At 36.2% G+C, this 15,899-nt stretch overlaps 1 protein-coding gene across 7 annotated transcripts in view; it reads right to left on the reverse strand.

Annotated features, from left to right (window-relative positions):
• Positions 1-15,899, reverse strand: part of kifap3a (kinesin-associated protein 3a) — a 233,923-nt gene that overhangs the window by 202,899 nt on the left and 15,125 nt on the right. For 5 of the 7 annotated variants that reach the window (XM_069938225.1, XM_069938224.1, XM_069938222.1 and 2 more), the window contains one exon: positions 1,054-1,208. In XM_069938225.1, coding sequence (XP_069794326.1) covers positions 1,054-1,208 — 155 coding nt within the window. Of the gene's footprint in view, positions 1-1,053; positions 1,209-12,060; positions 12,122-14,443; positions 14,572-15,899 lie in introns of all 7 variants that reach the window. The other 2 variants (XM_069938221.1, XM_069938219.1) reach the window with 2 other exon arrangements.

The raw sequence follows: 15,899 nt of genomic DNA on the forward strand, positions 1-15,899 counted from the left end.
ATTGAAGAGGACAGGACAGGTGGACATTATATACGTGGACATTAGCAAGACCTTTCAAGAGGTTCCCATGGCAGGGTAGTCTGGAAGGTTAAAAGAAAAATATATAGGATGAGGTGTTACAATCCCTGAGGTTTCAGTATTGGTAGATTGATCTCTCATCTAGTTAGTACAGTCGGTTGCCTCAATTACAATCATGGAGAATTACCATTAGAGAATATTAACTAGTATCAGACACATCTTCAGTTAGTATCATAAATTTATCATTAACAACAATATATCTAATACATCTATTGGTTAATTAATTGTAATATGACAACACCAAATGTTCTTCCTTTGGCAACAATATTTGCAATTTCCCCATAACAAGTCAGAACTGCAATCCAATGCCTAATATTTCTGTGAAGAAAACTGCGAATTGTTTCATCCATGTCTCACACATTAAATTTCAATACTGTTGGTTAAAATGGCTACTTATGCATTCAATTCCTATAACCCATTTTTAATCCTGACTATATTAAAGATTCTTGTCCCCTTCCAGCAATGTGAAATGTTGATGATCTAATTGCAGTTTCCCCATTTTTAGCAACCAAGTTGGATGTTCTTTGATCATTGCCTATTTCAGTTGGCATTTTGAATACTTTTGGTTAAAGAAAAATGCTTTGAGAGTAGATCAAAACACTGAAATCTGCTGAATTTTAATAAGACAGTTATTTCTCCTCATTAATTTTCTAGATCATGGACCAGCACAATTAAATAATCACATGATTTGAATATGAAATCAAAAATTTAGAACACTTGCCAAAATTTAAAAGATCATAGCAATATGAATGTAAAAAAAACAATTAAAATTTCCATTTATCTTCAGCAAGGATTTACATGTACTGTACAAGGATTTGCATGTTCTGCATTTCATTGTTGGATTGAGATAAAAAAATACTGTAAATTTGTACATGCCAAATATACCTAGATGACCCATGCAAATATATGTTAATGATAACTGTTTATTAGGTATCAGGAAGACCAACTGCAAATAGATCCAAAGTAAATTGCTACCTCTTCCAGGAGGACTCTCTCTCCGATTCTGAAGGTAATAGATCAGCTGTTCAACCTCTGCAAGTTTAGACGGATGAATAAGCTTGCATTCTTCTACCACCTTTCGTGCCAAGGATGTGATGTCAGTGTTTGCATTCAGGCTCTTCAGACGAATACTGAAAAAAAAGTTTGTATTATCTTGCAAGAAATCAATGCTCCACCAGGTGCCTATTCTTGTTCTCTTACTTTCTTTATTTTCCTTTTTCTAACTTTCATTTTTCTTTTCTTTGGGTTTTGTTTAGGGGGAGGGGGTTGGGTTTTATAACATCATGTATAATGGATTTGATACTAATATTTTGCACCTAGCTATGGATACATGTATGGAAAAAAAATTTAAATAAACTTCAAAAAAATAAATCAACAATCTAAATAGCTAGCACAATATGATATAACCAAACTTTGATGATAAAAATTTAACATGTCCATGGCAGCAGTGGAGAGGGCAGTTGTCGTGGAAAACTTTAACTTCCACATAGATTGGTCAAGAGAGTCTGGAGGATGACTTCATAGAATGCATCCATAATAGCTTTCTTGTACAGCATGTTAAGGAACCAACAAGGGAGAATGGTATTTTAGATCTAGTATTGTGCAATGAGATAGGTAAAATTAACAATCGAGTAGTTTGGGACCCTCTTGGAAAGAGCAATCATAGTATGAATGAATTTCACATACAGATGGAGAGTGCAATAGTTAGATCTAAAACTAGTGTATAATGCTTGAACAGGGGAGACTACAACAGGATGAAGGAGGAATTGGTCAGCGTGGACTAGGAGCACAGTTGAGGAACAGTGGAAGACTTTCAAAGAGATTTTTCAGTGCTCAACAAAAATATATTCCTGATAAAAATAAGGGCAGTAAGAGAGGGAAGAGTCGGTCTTGGTTAACTAAGGAAATAAAGGAAAGTATAAAATTAAAAGCTCATGTGTACAAAGTAGCCAAGAGTAATGAGAAACTGAAGGATTGGGAAAACTTTAAAAGGCAACTAAACTGGAAATAAGGAAAGCAAAGAAGGATTCTAAAGGTAAATAAGCACAAAATATAAAAACAGAAAGAAAAAAATTTATAAATATATAAAACAGAAGAGGGCAGCAAGAGTCAACATATGTCCCTGAGAAGCTGAGAAAGGGAGAATGATATTGAGTAATGAGGAAATGGCCAAGGCATTGAACAAATATTTGTGTCAGTCTTTACAGGGGAAGTCATACCCAGCATGGCAAAGAGTGGTGTTAGGGATGCAAAGGGCCTTGATAAAATAATTGTTACAAAAGAAATAGTGATGAGCAAACTAATTGGACTGAAAGCAGATAAATCCCCTGGTCTTAATGGGTTGCATCACAGGGTACTGAGGAAAATGGCGGTAGTCGATGCATTGGTAGTTATTTACCATAATTCTCTGGATTCTGGTCAGGTCCCGGCAGATTGGAAGACAGCAAATGTCGTGCCACTTTTTAGAAAAGGGATGTAGACAGAAGATGGGTAACTATCGGCCAGTTAGCTTAACGACTGTAGTCAGGAAAATACTTGAAACTGTCATTAAGGATGAAATAGCAAGACACTTAAAACTAAGGGGTTCCATCAGGCAGACGCAGCATGGTTCAGAAAGGGCAAGTCTTGTTTGACAAACTTACTGGAGGGTATAATGGGTTCAGTCGATAGAGGGGCACAGGTTGATGTTGTATATTTGGATTTCCAGAAGGCATTTGATAAGGTGCCGCACAAGAGATTTATCAGTAAGATACAGACGAATGGAGTTGGAGGAAGTATATTGCCATGGATTGTGGACTGGTTTACTGACAGAGGCAGAGAGTCGGGATAAATGGGTGTTTTTCTGATTGGCAGACAGTGGTAAGTGGGGGGCCGCGGGGTCAGTACTGGGCCCACAGCTGTTCACCAATTACATTAATGATTTGGAAGAGGGGACAGAGTGTAGTGGAGCAAAGTTTGTGGATGATACTAAATTGAGTGGGAAAGCAAATTGTAGAGGATGTAGAGAGGCTGCAGAAAGATATAGTTAAGTTAGGTGAGTGGGTTGGTCTGGCAGATGGAGTACAATGTTAGTAAATGCGAGATCATCAATAGAAGAGCAGATTATTATTTAAATGATGAAAAATTGCAGAATGCTATAGTACAGAAGGACTTAAGAGTGCTTGTGTATGAATCTCAAAAAAATTGGGTTGGAGGTACAACAGGTTATTAAGAAGGCAAATGGTATATTAGCCTTCATCACTAGAGGAATTGAATTCAAGAGCAGGGAGGTCAAGCTGCAATTGTACAAGGTGAGGCTGCACCTGGAGTACTGTGTGCAGTTCTGGTCTCCATACTTGAGGAAGGAGGCCTTGGAGGCAGTCCAGAGGTTCACCAGGTTGATCCCGGAGATGAGGGGGTTGACCTACAAGGAGAGACTAAATTGTCCGGGATTATACTCACTTGAATTCAGAAGAATGAGCGGAGATCTTATAGAAATTTATAAAATTATAAAAGGAATAGATAAGATAGAGGCAGGAAAACTGTTTTTACTGCTAGGTGAGACCAAAACTAAGGGACACAGCCTCAAGATTCATGCGACTGTAGTGGCAGCTACGCGAAATGAAACTCGCAACCATCACGTTGGGGGTTTCAACGACTGTTCATTTCAAACTTCGCGCGTGCCCCTTTAAGGGTAGTGTGAGCTCCGCCCCCGCATGGTCAGTGACATTATCACGCTCGCAAGAGGCACGTGCTCCGTTCAAACCACGCGGCACGAAGGTCTGCCGATGGCGCCATCTTCTCGCGGCTGCCCCGCCAGTGCAGTGGTACAAGCGGGGCCAGTTTGCCACGAGTATGTGCACCACCACAGGAGTAGATTTAAGATGGAGATGCGGAAAGACTTTTTCCCCAGAGAGTAATGATTCTGTGGAATTCTATCGCCAGGGAAGCAGTTGAGGATGCCTTATTAAACATATTTAAGGTTCAGTTAGATAGATTTTTATATAAAAAAAGGAATTAAAGTATATGGGAAAAGGCAGCTAGGTGGTGTTGAGTCAATGATCAGATCAGCCATGATCTTATTGAATGGTGGAGCAGACTCAACAGGCCGGATGGCCTACTCCTGCTCGTATTTCTTATGTTCTTATGTAAGTGTAGGTAGTTGAATGGTAACTTTGAAGTGTAGGTAACTTTAATGTAACAAGTATAAAGAATACCTAATGATGAACTTTGAGCATGGATCAGCACATGGAATTATGATGTGGTGGCCATTACAGAAACCTGACTTACACAAGGGCATGATTAGCTGAATAATATACTGGGTTTTGGATGTTTCAAAGAGAATAGAAAAGGAAGTTAAAGAATTTGAAGGTGTGAAAAGATAATTACATGCTACAAAATTGAAATATTCAATGATATTCCCCACGACTTTGAAAGTTGAAGTAGCGGAAGAGAACCGGCAATTTTTCAAGACCAACAATGAGGTGGAAGATTTTCTGCGAAGTTTGCAAAAAAGTATTGAGGTTGCCAAGGGAGAAAATTGTGAAAATATTTATAATGAAACTAAGTAAAAATTTTATTTTTGCTAAATCATCTTGCATTTATTGTTTAAAAGTAAAAGGTATAGAAGTGTTCATGGAGATCTCAGTAAAAGGGAAAAATAATGTGGGAAAATTAGTAGCAGGGTGGAAATGCTGGTCTCGCGGGGAGAATGCTGCCTGGAAAGAAGAAACCAAAACAATGGCACTAAAGGGAGGGGTTCTTCTTTCTCAAGATATTCTGCTGGGTTTTATTGTGGGCTTTCGGATCTCTACATATACATCACCATCGGGGCAGGACCATTGTGTGTTTTTCATAAAGGGGAAGGATCACTTTGCTATTAAAAAGTCAAAGAGATTTTATTATTTTAAAGAAGAATATGGATAGAACATTTAAATTTATTAGTTTTAATGTTAATGGAATTAATGGGTAGGTGAAGAGAAAGCAGGTCTTGGCATACCTAAAAAAAAATTAAAGGCAGATATAGTCATTTTCAAAACACATCTTACTAAATCAGAGCATACAAAATTAAAAAGAGGATGGGTGGGCAAGTAATATCATCTTCATTTGAATCAAAAAACAAAAGGCGAAGTGATTTTAAATAATCAAAATATACAATAGAAGACATTAACGGATCAAGCTGGAAGATTTGTAATGGCACATTGTAAAATTTATGCAGAATCATGGACATATATGAATATTTACACCCCAAACAATGACAATGAAAACTTTTTGAAGGATATCTTTTTAAAACCCACAGGGGAAGGCAAAATATATTGATTTCAATTTTTGTTTAGATCCAATATTGGACAAATCAGCGAGAACAACATCAAGCGTGAAAGCTGCAAAAACGGCATTATCATTTATGAAGGCTTTGAATTTAATTGATACATGGTGGTAGCTCAACCCCTTAGAAAGAGACTATTTATTCTATTCAAGGGTACATGATTCACATACAAGGATTGACCTATTTTTAATGTCTGCTCAGTTACAAAGTAGAGTGGTAAAAACAGAGTATTTGGCAAGACTTTTATCAGACCACTCGCCATTAACATTAAGTATTACAATAATGGAAAAGCAAGAAAGTATGTATAATACTTAATACTACATTACTAAAGAAGGATTTTTGGCAATTTATTAAGAAACAGATAGAAATATTTTGTGAAAACAATCTTTCTTCTATTAATAATTTCTAATACAGGATACACTTAAAGCTTACTTGAGGGGACAAATTATTATACTAAAAATCTTAGAGAATATGCGACAGAATTAGGTTTAGAGAAGGAAATAACAAAATTGGAAAAGAAATATCAAATATCAGGAACACAAGAAAAATATAAAGTATTAGAGAAGAATAAAAAGTTACAATATAATGCATTACAAACATAGAATGGAAAAAAATGATACTAAAAACTAAACAAAAATATTATGAGCTAGGAGAATGGGCACATAAAGTGTTATCTTGACAGGTAAAAGCAGAAGAGTCATCCAGAATGATAAATCCAATAGGAACAGAAACTGATACTATCACACAATGAAAAAAATAAATAATACATTTAAACAATATATGTAACTATAGAATTCAGAATTAGTAGGTGATGAAAATGAAATGGAAAAATTTTTAACAGATGTTAAACTTCCTAAATTAGAAGAAAAAGAAAAAGATGACCTAGATGCATCTTTTACAAGGGAAGAAATAGAGAAAGCTTTCGGTACTTTACAAGCTAATAAGTCTCTGGGGGAAGATGGTTTCCCTCCTGAGTTCTAAAGACAATTTAAAGATTTGTTGATGCCTCTTTTGATGGATGTGTTAGACCAGGCGGTGGAGTCCAAAACCCTTCCAGAAACTTTTTCAACTGCTATAATCACAGTGCTATTGAAGAAAGGTAGAGGTCCATTAAAAACTTCATCATACAGACCAATATCACTCCTGAAGGCAGATTATAAAATTCTAGTAAAGGCATTAGCTAATAGGTTGGGTGAGTATTTACCAAAATTAATACATCCAGATCAGGTAGGATTTGTTAAAGGAAGGCATTCTTCAAATAGTCTAAGTAGATTATTCAATACAATACATGTGGCAAAATCAAGGTTGAATCCAAACATAACTATTTCTTTTGATGCAGAAAAGACTTTTGACAGACCAGAATGGTCTTCTTTTATAAAACATTGGAAAAATTTGGTGTAGGCAGAAAAGATATAAATTGGATAAAAACTCTTATCATAAGTCACAAGCTAAAATTGTAACCAATAACCAAACATGTTTGACCCAGCTGAATCACTGATAAGATTACAAACAATATTAGAAAAATATGGAAGAATATCAGGATATAAAATAATTATGGATAAAAGTGAGATAATGCTATTACAGAATTTTGATTATGAAAGATACCAAAAAGGCAGTAGATTTAAATGGAAGGATGGAATTAAATATTTAGGAATAATGGCAGATAATAATTTACAGAACTTATACAAGTTTAATTATATTCCTCTACTAGAAAAAATAGAAAAAGATTTACAGAAATGGAAAGATCTGCTGATTACATTAATAGGAAAGGTAAATTGTAAAAAATGAAGGTAATGCCAAGCCTACAGTATCTCTTTCAATCAATGCCTATTGTCCTAACTAAAAACTTCTTTAAATTAATAAGACAATTCCTATGGAATAACAAAGTACCAAAAATTGCACTGGAAAAGTTAACATGGGACTATAAACTGGGAGGACTTAGCTAATACTTCTTAAAATCCAGAAGTCCATCACCACAAGCAGGATTTTTATCATCTTTCTTTGAAGAAAATAGTCCCTGTTCATGGATTAGAAATGGGACTAAACTCAAAAAAGGAGGAGACAATGAAGGACTTTATTTATAAGTAGAATGTCAAGTCAATAACAAAAAAAAATGGATAACCCTATAGTAATACACATGATTGGAATATGGCAAGAAATAAATGAATGTATTGGAACAAAAGCAGGTATATCACTGAAGATATGATTATGTAAAAATGTATTACTATCTATGAATCTGGGTAACAAAATATTGAATTCATGGTATGACAAAGGAATAAGATATGTTGATGATTGTTATATGGAAGGATCTCTTATGTCTTTTGAACAACAAAGAAATAAGTATGGAGTAGCTAATGGGACATTCTTTTGCTTTCTCCGGTTAAGAGAAAGATGGGGGCCAAACTTGGCCCCACCAGAAGTTAGTGAGATGGAATGAAGAATTTGGCTGGAGAATACACCTAAATTTATATCTTGGATGTATTTTGCTCTCCAAAATAAAAGAGCAAAGCCAAGTTTACAGAGATTGAGAGAGATGGGAATTGAATCTAGGAGTCGCAATAATGAAAAGATGCTGGGCTTATTGGTATTTAGATAGTAAGAGGTCAATTATAAATGCAAGATATGGATTAGTATAATATAATTTGCTTCACTGATTATATCTCACACCACAGAAGTTGCATAAATCAAAATCTGAAATATTGGAAATGTGTTTTAGGTGTGGGATAGAAAATAGGAATGTTCTTACATGCTATAGTCATGTGTGAAGGTGAGACCTTTCTGGCAGGATATTACTGAAATACTAACAAGGTAACAAGGGTGGACTTCATGGATGACCCAAGCTTTATCTCAGGGCAATTTTATTGAAGTAAGTAATAAGCTAACTAAATTCCAAATTTAATTTGTTAAACTAGCTTTAGCTCTGGCAAAAAGTGTTGTGATTACTTGCAAGTCTGACTCCCTTCTACAGATAGCACGATGGAAGACAGAGATGAATAGTTGTATTCCTATGGGGAAAAAAAATCACATATAACCTAAAAAAGAGTATGACGTGTTTATAAAAATATGGCAACCATATCTGGACTATATAGGAGCCCAAATATAAAAAAGTGCCATTATGATAAAAATATGACCTTCCCAATGAAGATTTTATTTTTTTTAACCCAATTGTAAGCCCTAACAATATACGGATTTATATTGGGAAGAGGAAGGGATTGTTGTTTTTTTTTTGCTTTTGTAAGAAAAAAAGTTATATACATATATATTTATATATTTTGAAAATGAAAAATTTAGATATATATATTTATGGAAAAATACAAAAATAAAATATTCTAAAAAAGATTTTTTTTAAAACCTCAGGGTATCTGGGCAGCACAGGCTCATGGACCAGAAGGGCCTGTTACTGTGCTATATGTCTAAATTAAAATTAAAAAGATGGGGTGGGGTGGGGGAAAACAAAAGAATGGCATTATTAATCAGGGATAGTGCTGAACTGTTCCAGGTTCTAACTTATAAGGATCATTCTGGACATTGGAAATAAAATACCCGCAGGTTTCTGCAGGGGGTAAAAAACAAATAATCTTCAATTATATCATCCCACACTAGTGAGAAATTAATAGATTTTAATATTAAATAAGCAAAGATTTTTATAAATTATGATCCAACTTTACATCAAAGTTCACTGCTTACATGGCAAGTTCTTCAATTTCACAATAATATTTTCTGTCTCGATAGACTTTCAGCATTTCATGTTCAAAAGTTCATTTTTAAGTCTGCGTGGAGGTACACAGATCCAAAGGTGTTTAGAAATGCATTTGGTATGCATTTATTTTTGCATTAAGATTTTTCCACTATTCAAATGACCAGTAATAATCTTACAGGCAGAAAATTTAACTACCAGCTTAATGTTTTGATATTACTGAGATTGTATACTATCCAAGTTATTTGATTAGCTGCAGAAAGATTACAGGAGATTAATGATGTTATATTAGTCACATTGGACTTAGATTATTAAGATTAATTACCAGAATACAGATAGAATATTTCAACAGTGCGTATAATATATATTTGCAAATAGTTAACTGTGAAAAAAATGTGCTGAACTGTCAGCAAATAACTAGTTTTTGCTTAATAGGCCACTGTGGTTGGTCAAAAATTCATTTCCTTCCAACTCTCTGAAGGTTTTGCCAAGAATTTTGGAATGTTTTTTCTTTGGCCCAAGAGGATTGCAGACAATACAATGCTCCTTTCCACCCAGATAAATAAAGCTCAATGAACTAATCAATGACTGATCACCACATACAGCTTTTGGCACTGCAAGAGTAGAGAATCTTGCCTCTGTGAAAGTAATGCTGGAACCTTTTGATAGTGAAATACATGAATCAAAAATAAAACTTGCAAACTGCACCATTACAATAGACACTTGCACCTCTGATTATTCCCCTGCTATCAAAAGTTTTAAAAGAATATCTTACATTCATATTGTGTGCAATTTTCAATCACAAGATTCTGTTCCTAAACATTTACCAATGATCCTTTATAATTAGGAATGGAAAATTATGTAAATATAATTGACAACTCTCAGTTTTTCACCCCCTACTGGTAACAATGCATCTCATCTTTGCTTTACAATAGTAAAGGCAATATTAGCGAGATAGGGGAAAGTAATGTTCAATGAAGAAAATTATGCTGAGGCAAACACAAGTCAATACTCAATGCCAAATGCAGTGGTAGGAACCAAGTCAGAACTTCCATTCCTATCAAATACAATTGGCCTGCCCTTCGCCTATACTGCTTTTCCACATGGCCCAAACATTCTTCCACTGGTATAATGCAGTAAAGGGAATGTTTCGACATAAAATTCGCTACATTCACAAAATGGTTTTGACAGCCTTAGAGGTCCTGCCCAGAGTCTCACTGGCTGTCAGTTCCCTTTGTTTATTTAATGTTTATGAATGTCTTTAGATTCACAAATCTTGAAATATCACTTGGGATATTCCTAAAGCACTGAAACTAAAATTTAAAAACAAAACCCACACATGTAAAAATCAATTACTAACATTAAACTATCTTCATTAAATAAAACATAAAATTTTACTAATCTTTCTCCTTGAAGTTAATTTTCCCCATTTAGTTCTCTGGGATTCCTCTTCAGTGTGTTGACTGGGAAGTCGACAGAAGTTCTAAATGCCACATTGGATTTCATGTTGAATCCATCAAATAATCCTTGGCAACCAAGAGCCTAGTCAACAGCTAGAAGGTGCTGATGACAGTTGTTTAAGTCATTGCAGCTTAAAACAGTAAAGGGGCTGAGGTAGGAGGGGAAACAGAAATTTTGCAGATTTTGAAACTCCCATTGAGAAATGCAGAAATTTAGCCCAGAACCCGAGTCAGCAGACAGCATTCACAATCAGATTTTGGACAGTCTGTCACTGTGGAGGCTGTGAGAAGCAAGTCTTTATTGAAGCAATCCACTAACCTAATTTTCCACTGCATTAAGTCGCAAGAGTTTTAAGGAAATGAAGATGAGGGGTTTCCTTGATTTGCCATTTACCTTGATGTCAATTAATATTTCATTTTCATAACAAGTGCTAAAATAAGGAATTAAGTTCATTCTAATTAACATTTGAACATAGAACAAAGAAAAGAGCTCACTGCAATGGGCCATTCATTCCAGCTTGTCAGCACCAACCATGATACCAATCTAACTGCCTGTTCACATGTCTGTCAAATGCTCCTTACACCTTGCTCTATAATCAGCTTCTTTCACCTCCTGGGGAACAAAATCCAGACTCTGTGTTAAAAAACGTGCCTCATACATTTCCTTTAATCTGTCCCCACTCACCTTAAACCTATGCCCTCTAGCATTTGATATTTTCAAACTGGGAAAAAAACTGCCAACCTACCCTATAATTCTATACACTTTTATCAGGTCACCTCTGATAAAACAGTCTAAGTTTGTCCAACTCCTCCTTATAGCTAATACTCTCCAATATAGGAGCATCTTGCATCTCTTCTCCACTTTCTCCAAAACCTCCATATCCTTCCTTAGTGTGGCAACCAGAACTGCACACAATTCTCCAAATATAGCTTATCATAACTTCCTCACTTTTATACCCAATGCCCCAAGTGATGAAGACAAGCTTGTTGTATCACCCTAACTACTTGTGTGGCCATTTTCAGGGAGCTAATCTCTTTTGCCCCAAGATCACTGTGCATTAATGCTCCCCATGTTCATGCTATTTACTGTAAACTTTCATCCTAAAATGCAACATCATATGCTTGTCCAGATTAAACTTCATTAACATTTCCCTACCCATATTTCCAATGATTGCCATCCTGCTGTATCTATTAACAACTCCAGTAATTTTCATGTCATCTGCAAACATACTATTCAGGCCATGTACATTTTCATCCAGATCATTCATATAGATCCCAATCAAAAAAGATTCCAATACTGATCTTTCCATAACACCACTAGTTAGAGAAACATTCTTCCACTATAACCCTATCTTCACTAAATTCAACTTACTGTGGAAACCTGTGATTTCACAGTACTGAGATAATTATAATGCTATTTTTAAAACTTGGATCTTGCCTCTATTTGTCTCATTGTTACCTTGTCATGTCCTTGATCGCTCTCTTGACTTGCACACGTGAATATGCATATATCTACCTACCCTTTGTTTAGTCCCCTCCTCTTTGATTGGAACAAACTGTTGTTAACTTTGCTTTTCCCATCTGCAAGAAAGATGAACCAAATGTTTGCCTTCAGGACTGTTGACGTAAATTTGTTTGGAATACAATAAAAGTGCTGTCAGTGAAAATAGGGTGGCATTTTGAGAAATGCACATATCTAGCCATAAAAGTCCCATGATCAAAACTTTTTCCAAGTTATTTTCCTGACCAATCAATGCTGGAAACATCACCATGTTTAAGACGTCATGAAACCTCACACTTGTAATTGTTATTTCACTTTGCTGAGAAAAAGTCCTAAAAATGAGGTGAAACCCCATCTTCATTTATGATTCCAAAACTAAACAGTTGTCTATTTCCCCATGTCTCATTCCCCAACGAGATAAACAAAATGCTATTTTTCAATTTGAGCTCCTCATTTACAATTTAATATATTGTCATTTAAGTTGCTTCCTAAACCATCAATCACAATCTCTCAAAATCCAATTACCATTGGAATATCAGAGATAAACATGGTGGGTATAATCTGACAATACAAGGGTAAAAGCCAGTGGTTTTCAAACTGCCCCCTAAACTCATATTCCACCTTAAATAAACCCTATGCCATAAATGCTCTGTGATTTGTAAAGGATTGCATAAGGTGGTATGTGAGTGGGAAGGGAAGGTTGAGAATTGCTACTCTAGACCCAATTGTTACTGAAATATTTTACTTGAAAAAAAATGGTCATTTTGGCCCATTTCCTTTGGAGTTATGAAACCATGCACATAACGAGTCAATTAGGTATGATTATTAACAGTAGTTTTCAACCCTTTTTCTTTCCACTCACATGCTACCTTGAGCAATCCCTTGCTAATCACAGAGCACTTATGGCATAGGGATTGCTTAAGGTGGAATGAGAGTTTAAGGGGGCAGTTTGAAAACCACTGGTTTAGACTTCGCAGACCAAGAACAAGGGATCTTGTTGAAAACCTTGATCAGAAAATTCAATAAGATAGTTTATCCTCACATGCTGGTTAATGCTTATGTTCCTTTTCAAATAAAGTAACATAAAATATCTGGAAAATATTTTCAGTATCAAGTTTATTTTTCAATGTACCAATATCCCAACATTTTTACATTTTAGCTGTTTCACACCCAAAAGAGAGGCGGGGGAAATTTTATTTCATCAGAGGGTCATGAGTCTGTGAAACTTGTTGCCACAGTTGGCTGTGGAAGCGAGGTCACTGGATGTACTTAAGGCAGAGATTGACAGGTATTTGATCAGTCAAGGTATCAAGGGCCACAGGGAGAAGGCCAGAGTGTGGGGCTGAGTGGGAGGATGGATCAGATCATGAAGAATGGCAGAGCAGACTTGATGGCCCAAAGGGCTGACTTCTGCTCCTACATACTGTGAACTCTGAAGTTTCACAAAATCAATAGTTTGACATTAATTGATTATAGATTTAACAGCATGAATTTCAAGTGTAAACAATGACAATTTAGAGGGACAAAGTAGATCAAGCAGCATCCATAAAAAGACATGAGCAGTCAACGTTTTGGGTCTGAATCCTTTACCAACACAAATCTGGGAAGGGAAGACAGCAAGCATGGGAGGGATGGAGAAGAGGAGAGCAGAGAAAGTACCAAGATGTGATAGGACTCTAGAAGACGTGAGGCAGAACTTCACATGCAGCTCATCCAATCTAGTCTACTCCATTCGGTGCACTCAATATAGCCTCCTGTACATTGGTAAAACCAAATGCTGATTAAGCAATTACTTCATGAAGCACCTGCCCTCTGCTCTTGAAACTGGAACTCCCAGTTGACAGTTATTTTAATTCCTTTGGGTACTTCCATGAGACAACTGCCCTCGGTCTCATCGATTGCCAGAGAAGGCCAAATGTAAATTTCAGGAACATCACATTCCATTTTGCTAGCTAAAAATTTTGGTAACTTCCATTCCAGAATGATTCCACTGTTTTTATCTGTCCTTTACCTACTTCTGTTTTCATTTTTCTCTCAAATGTAGCATTTCCCTTCATCCCATGGTCTCTTCTCCTACCTGTCTCTCTATCTTCATTTGTTCAGTACCCCATCACCTTTTAGTTCCTTCCCTCCCCCCCTCATCTTTTAGGTTTGCTTTTTCTCCCATTTTAGGACTCAAGACAGGATTCTGACCAGAAATGTTGACTGGACTCTGGATCATTCTGGAGGCTGAGGGGGTGATATTTACTAGGACGCTATCACACCTAGGAAGCAGGAGGAAGGTAGGTGTGTGCCAGTCAGGTGATGGAAAAGGAACAGGTAAGCATTGCAGAGTATTCCTGTGGCCATTCCCCTTAATAACACATATGCAATTCTGGATTCTGTTGAGGGGGATGACCTACCAGGAACAAGCCATGGTGATTAGATCTGGCACAGAGTATGGTGCAGAGGATGCTCCCTGATCTGTTGACTCCTTCCAACTACTGACTGTTGTGTTCAAGATTCCAGGATCTGCAGTACTTGTGTTTCTCTAAATGTCAAATGTAATCATCTTAGCAACAAACAGGTAACAGAGGTACTGCATCATGCATCACATGGCCTACTTCACAAATATGCAGAATTTCATTTCTATTAAGTGGAGTTACTTTCACCAGAATTGTCGGCAGACACAAACAATAATTATGACCAATGTCAAAATGCATTACAAATACAACTTATGATCATAAAGTAACCCTTATAAAACAGAAACAAAATGCCAACTGCAGTGGTTAGGTGCAGAAAAGATAGGCACCTTCAGAATCCAGTGTGACTAGTAAAATTAGTATACAATTTAAAAGTGCCCCTTTAACAAATTATTTTTCTACTTGAGGTGCAAAACATTCAGATTTACTGAAGTGTTCAAAATTAAATGAAACAACAATGCTTGTATTAAAATGCCAAGCTCTCTGTATGTAATAATTCAAACGTGATGTTTTTGAAAGTAAGCGTAGGACAGTATTCTATTTGTTCACTCACATCTATTCAATTAGCATAAAAAACTGCTGTACAATTTGTTGATCCAAACACGTGTTTTCCATTAAAACACTAACAAAGCTAGCTAATTGCTTTCACTGTTTCTACTTCCAAGCCTTAAACAGAAACTGATGTAAATAAACAAAAATAAAACAAAATATTAGGGAGCTTCTATTTCCAAAATTTAAAAATGAGATTTTCTAAATCTAACAGAAGAATAGATTTTTGGTAGCTGTTAGAAGTAATAACAATTTTCTTCATTTGATTCTTGTTAGAAACTGTGAGGGCAGAGTTCGGAGCATTTAAAAACTTGCTTGTTTCTCGTTATAAATTGTGAGACCAGGACTTGGAACGAGAAGAGGAGCTTGTTTAAACTTCTCCATTGGCTAATTAAGGAAAGGTGAGCATAAGTGAAGCGACCACTTTGGGAGTGTCTAGTGTAAGAATGGGATATTGAGGCTTTGGCAAGCAGAGGATTACCCTATTTAGGAACTAAAGTATTCAGCAAGGAGGCACAGGCAAAGACAGGTTTTTCTAACTTATTTTATTTCCCAGGCAGTGTGAATGACATTCATTGCAGGGACATTTTTGCAGAATGTAGATAGTCAGGATAGTCAACAGTATCCCTGGTGACTTCATCTGTGAGGTGCATCCCAATGGGGTATCGGAGCTGGAGTTGCATGAACAGGAGTTCCTAGGATGCTATCACACCTTGGAGGCAGGAGGAAGGTAGCTGGGTGCCAGTCAGGTGAGGGAAAAGTAACAGGTACACATTACAGAGTACACCTGTGGCCATTCCCCTTAATAACACGTATGGCATTCTAGATACTGTTGAGGGGGACGACC

This window comes from Narcine bancroftii, chromosome 5 (assembly GCF_036971445.1).
Source record: "Narcine bancroftii isolate sNarBan1 chromosome 5, sNarBan1.hap1, whole genome shotgun sequence".
NCBI lineage: Eukaryota > Metazoa > Chordata > Chondrichthyes > Torpediniformes > Narcinidae > Narcine > Narcine bancroftii.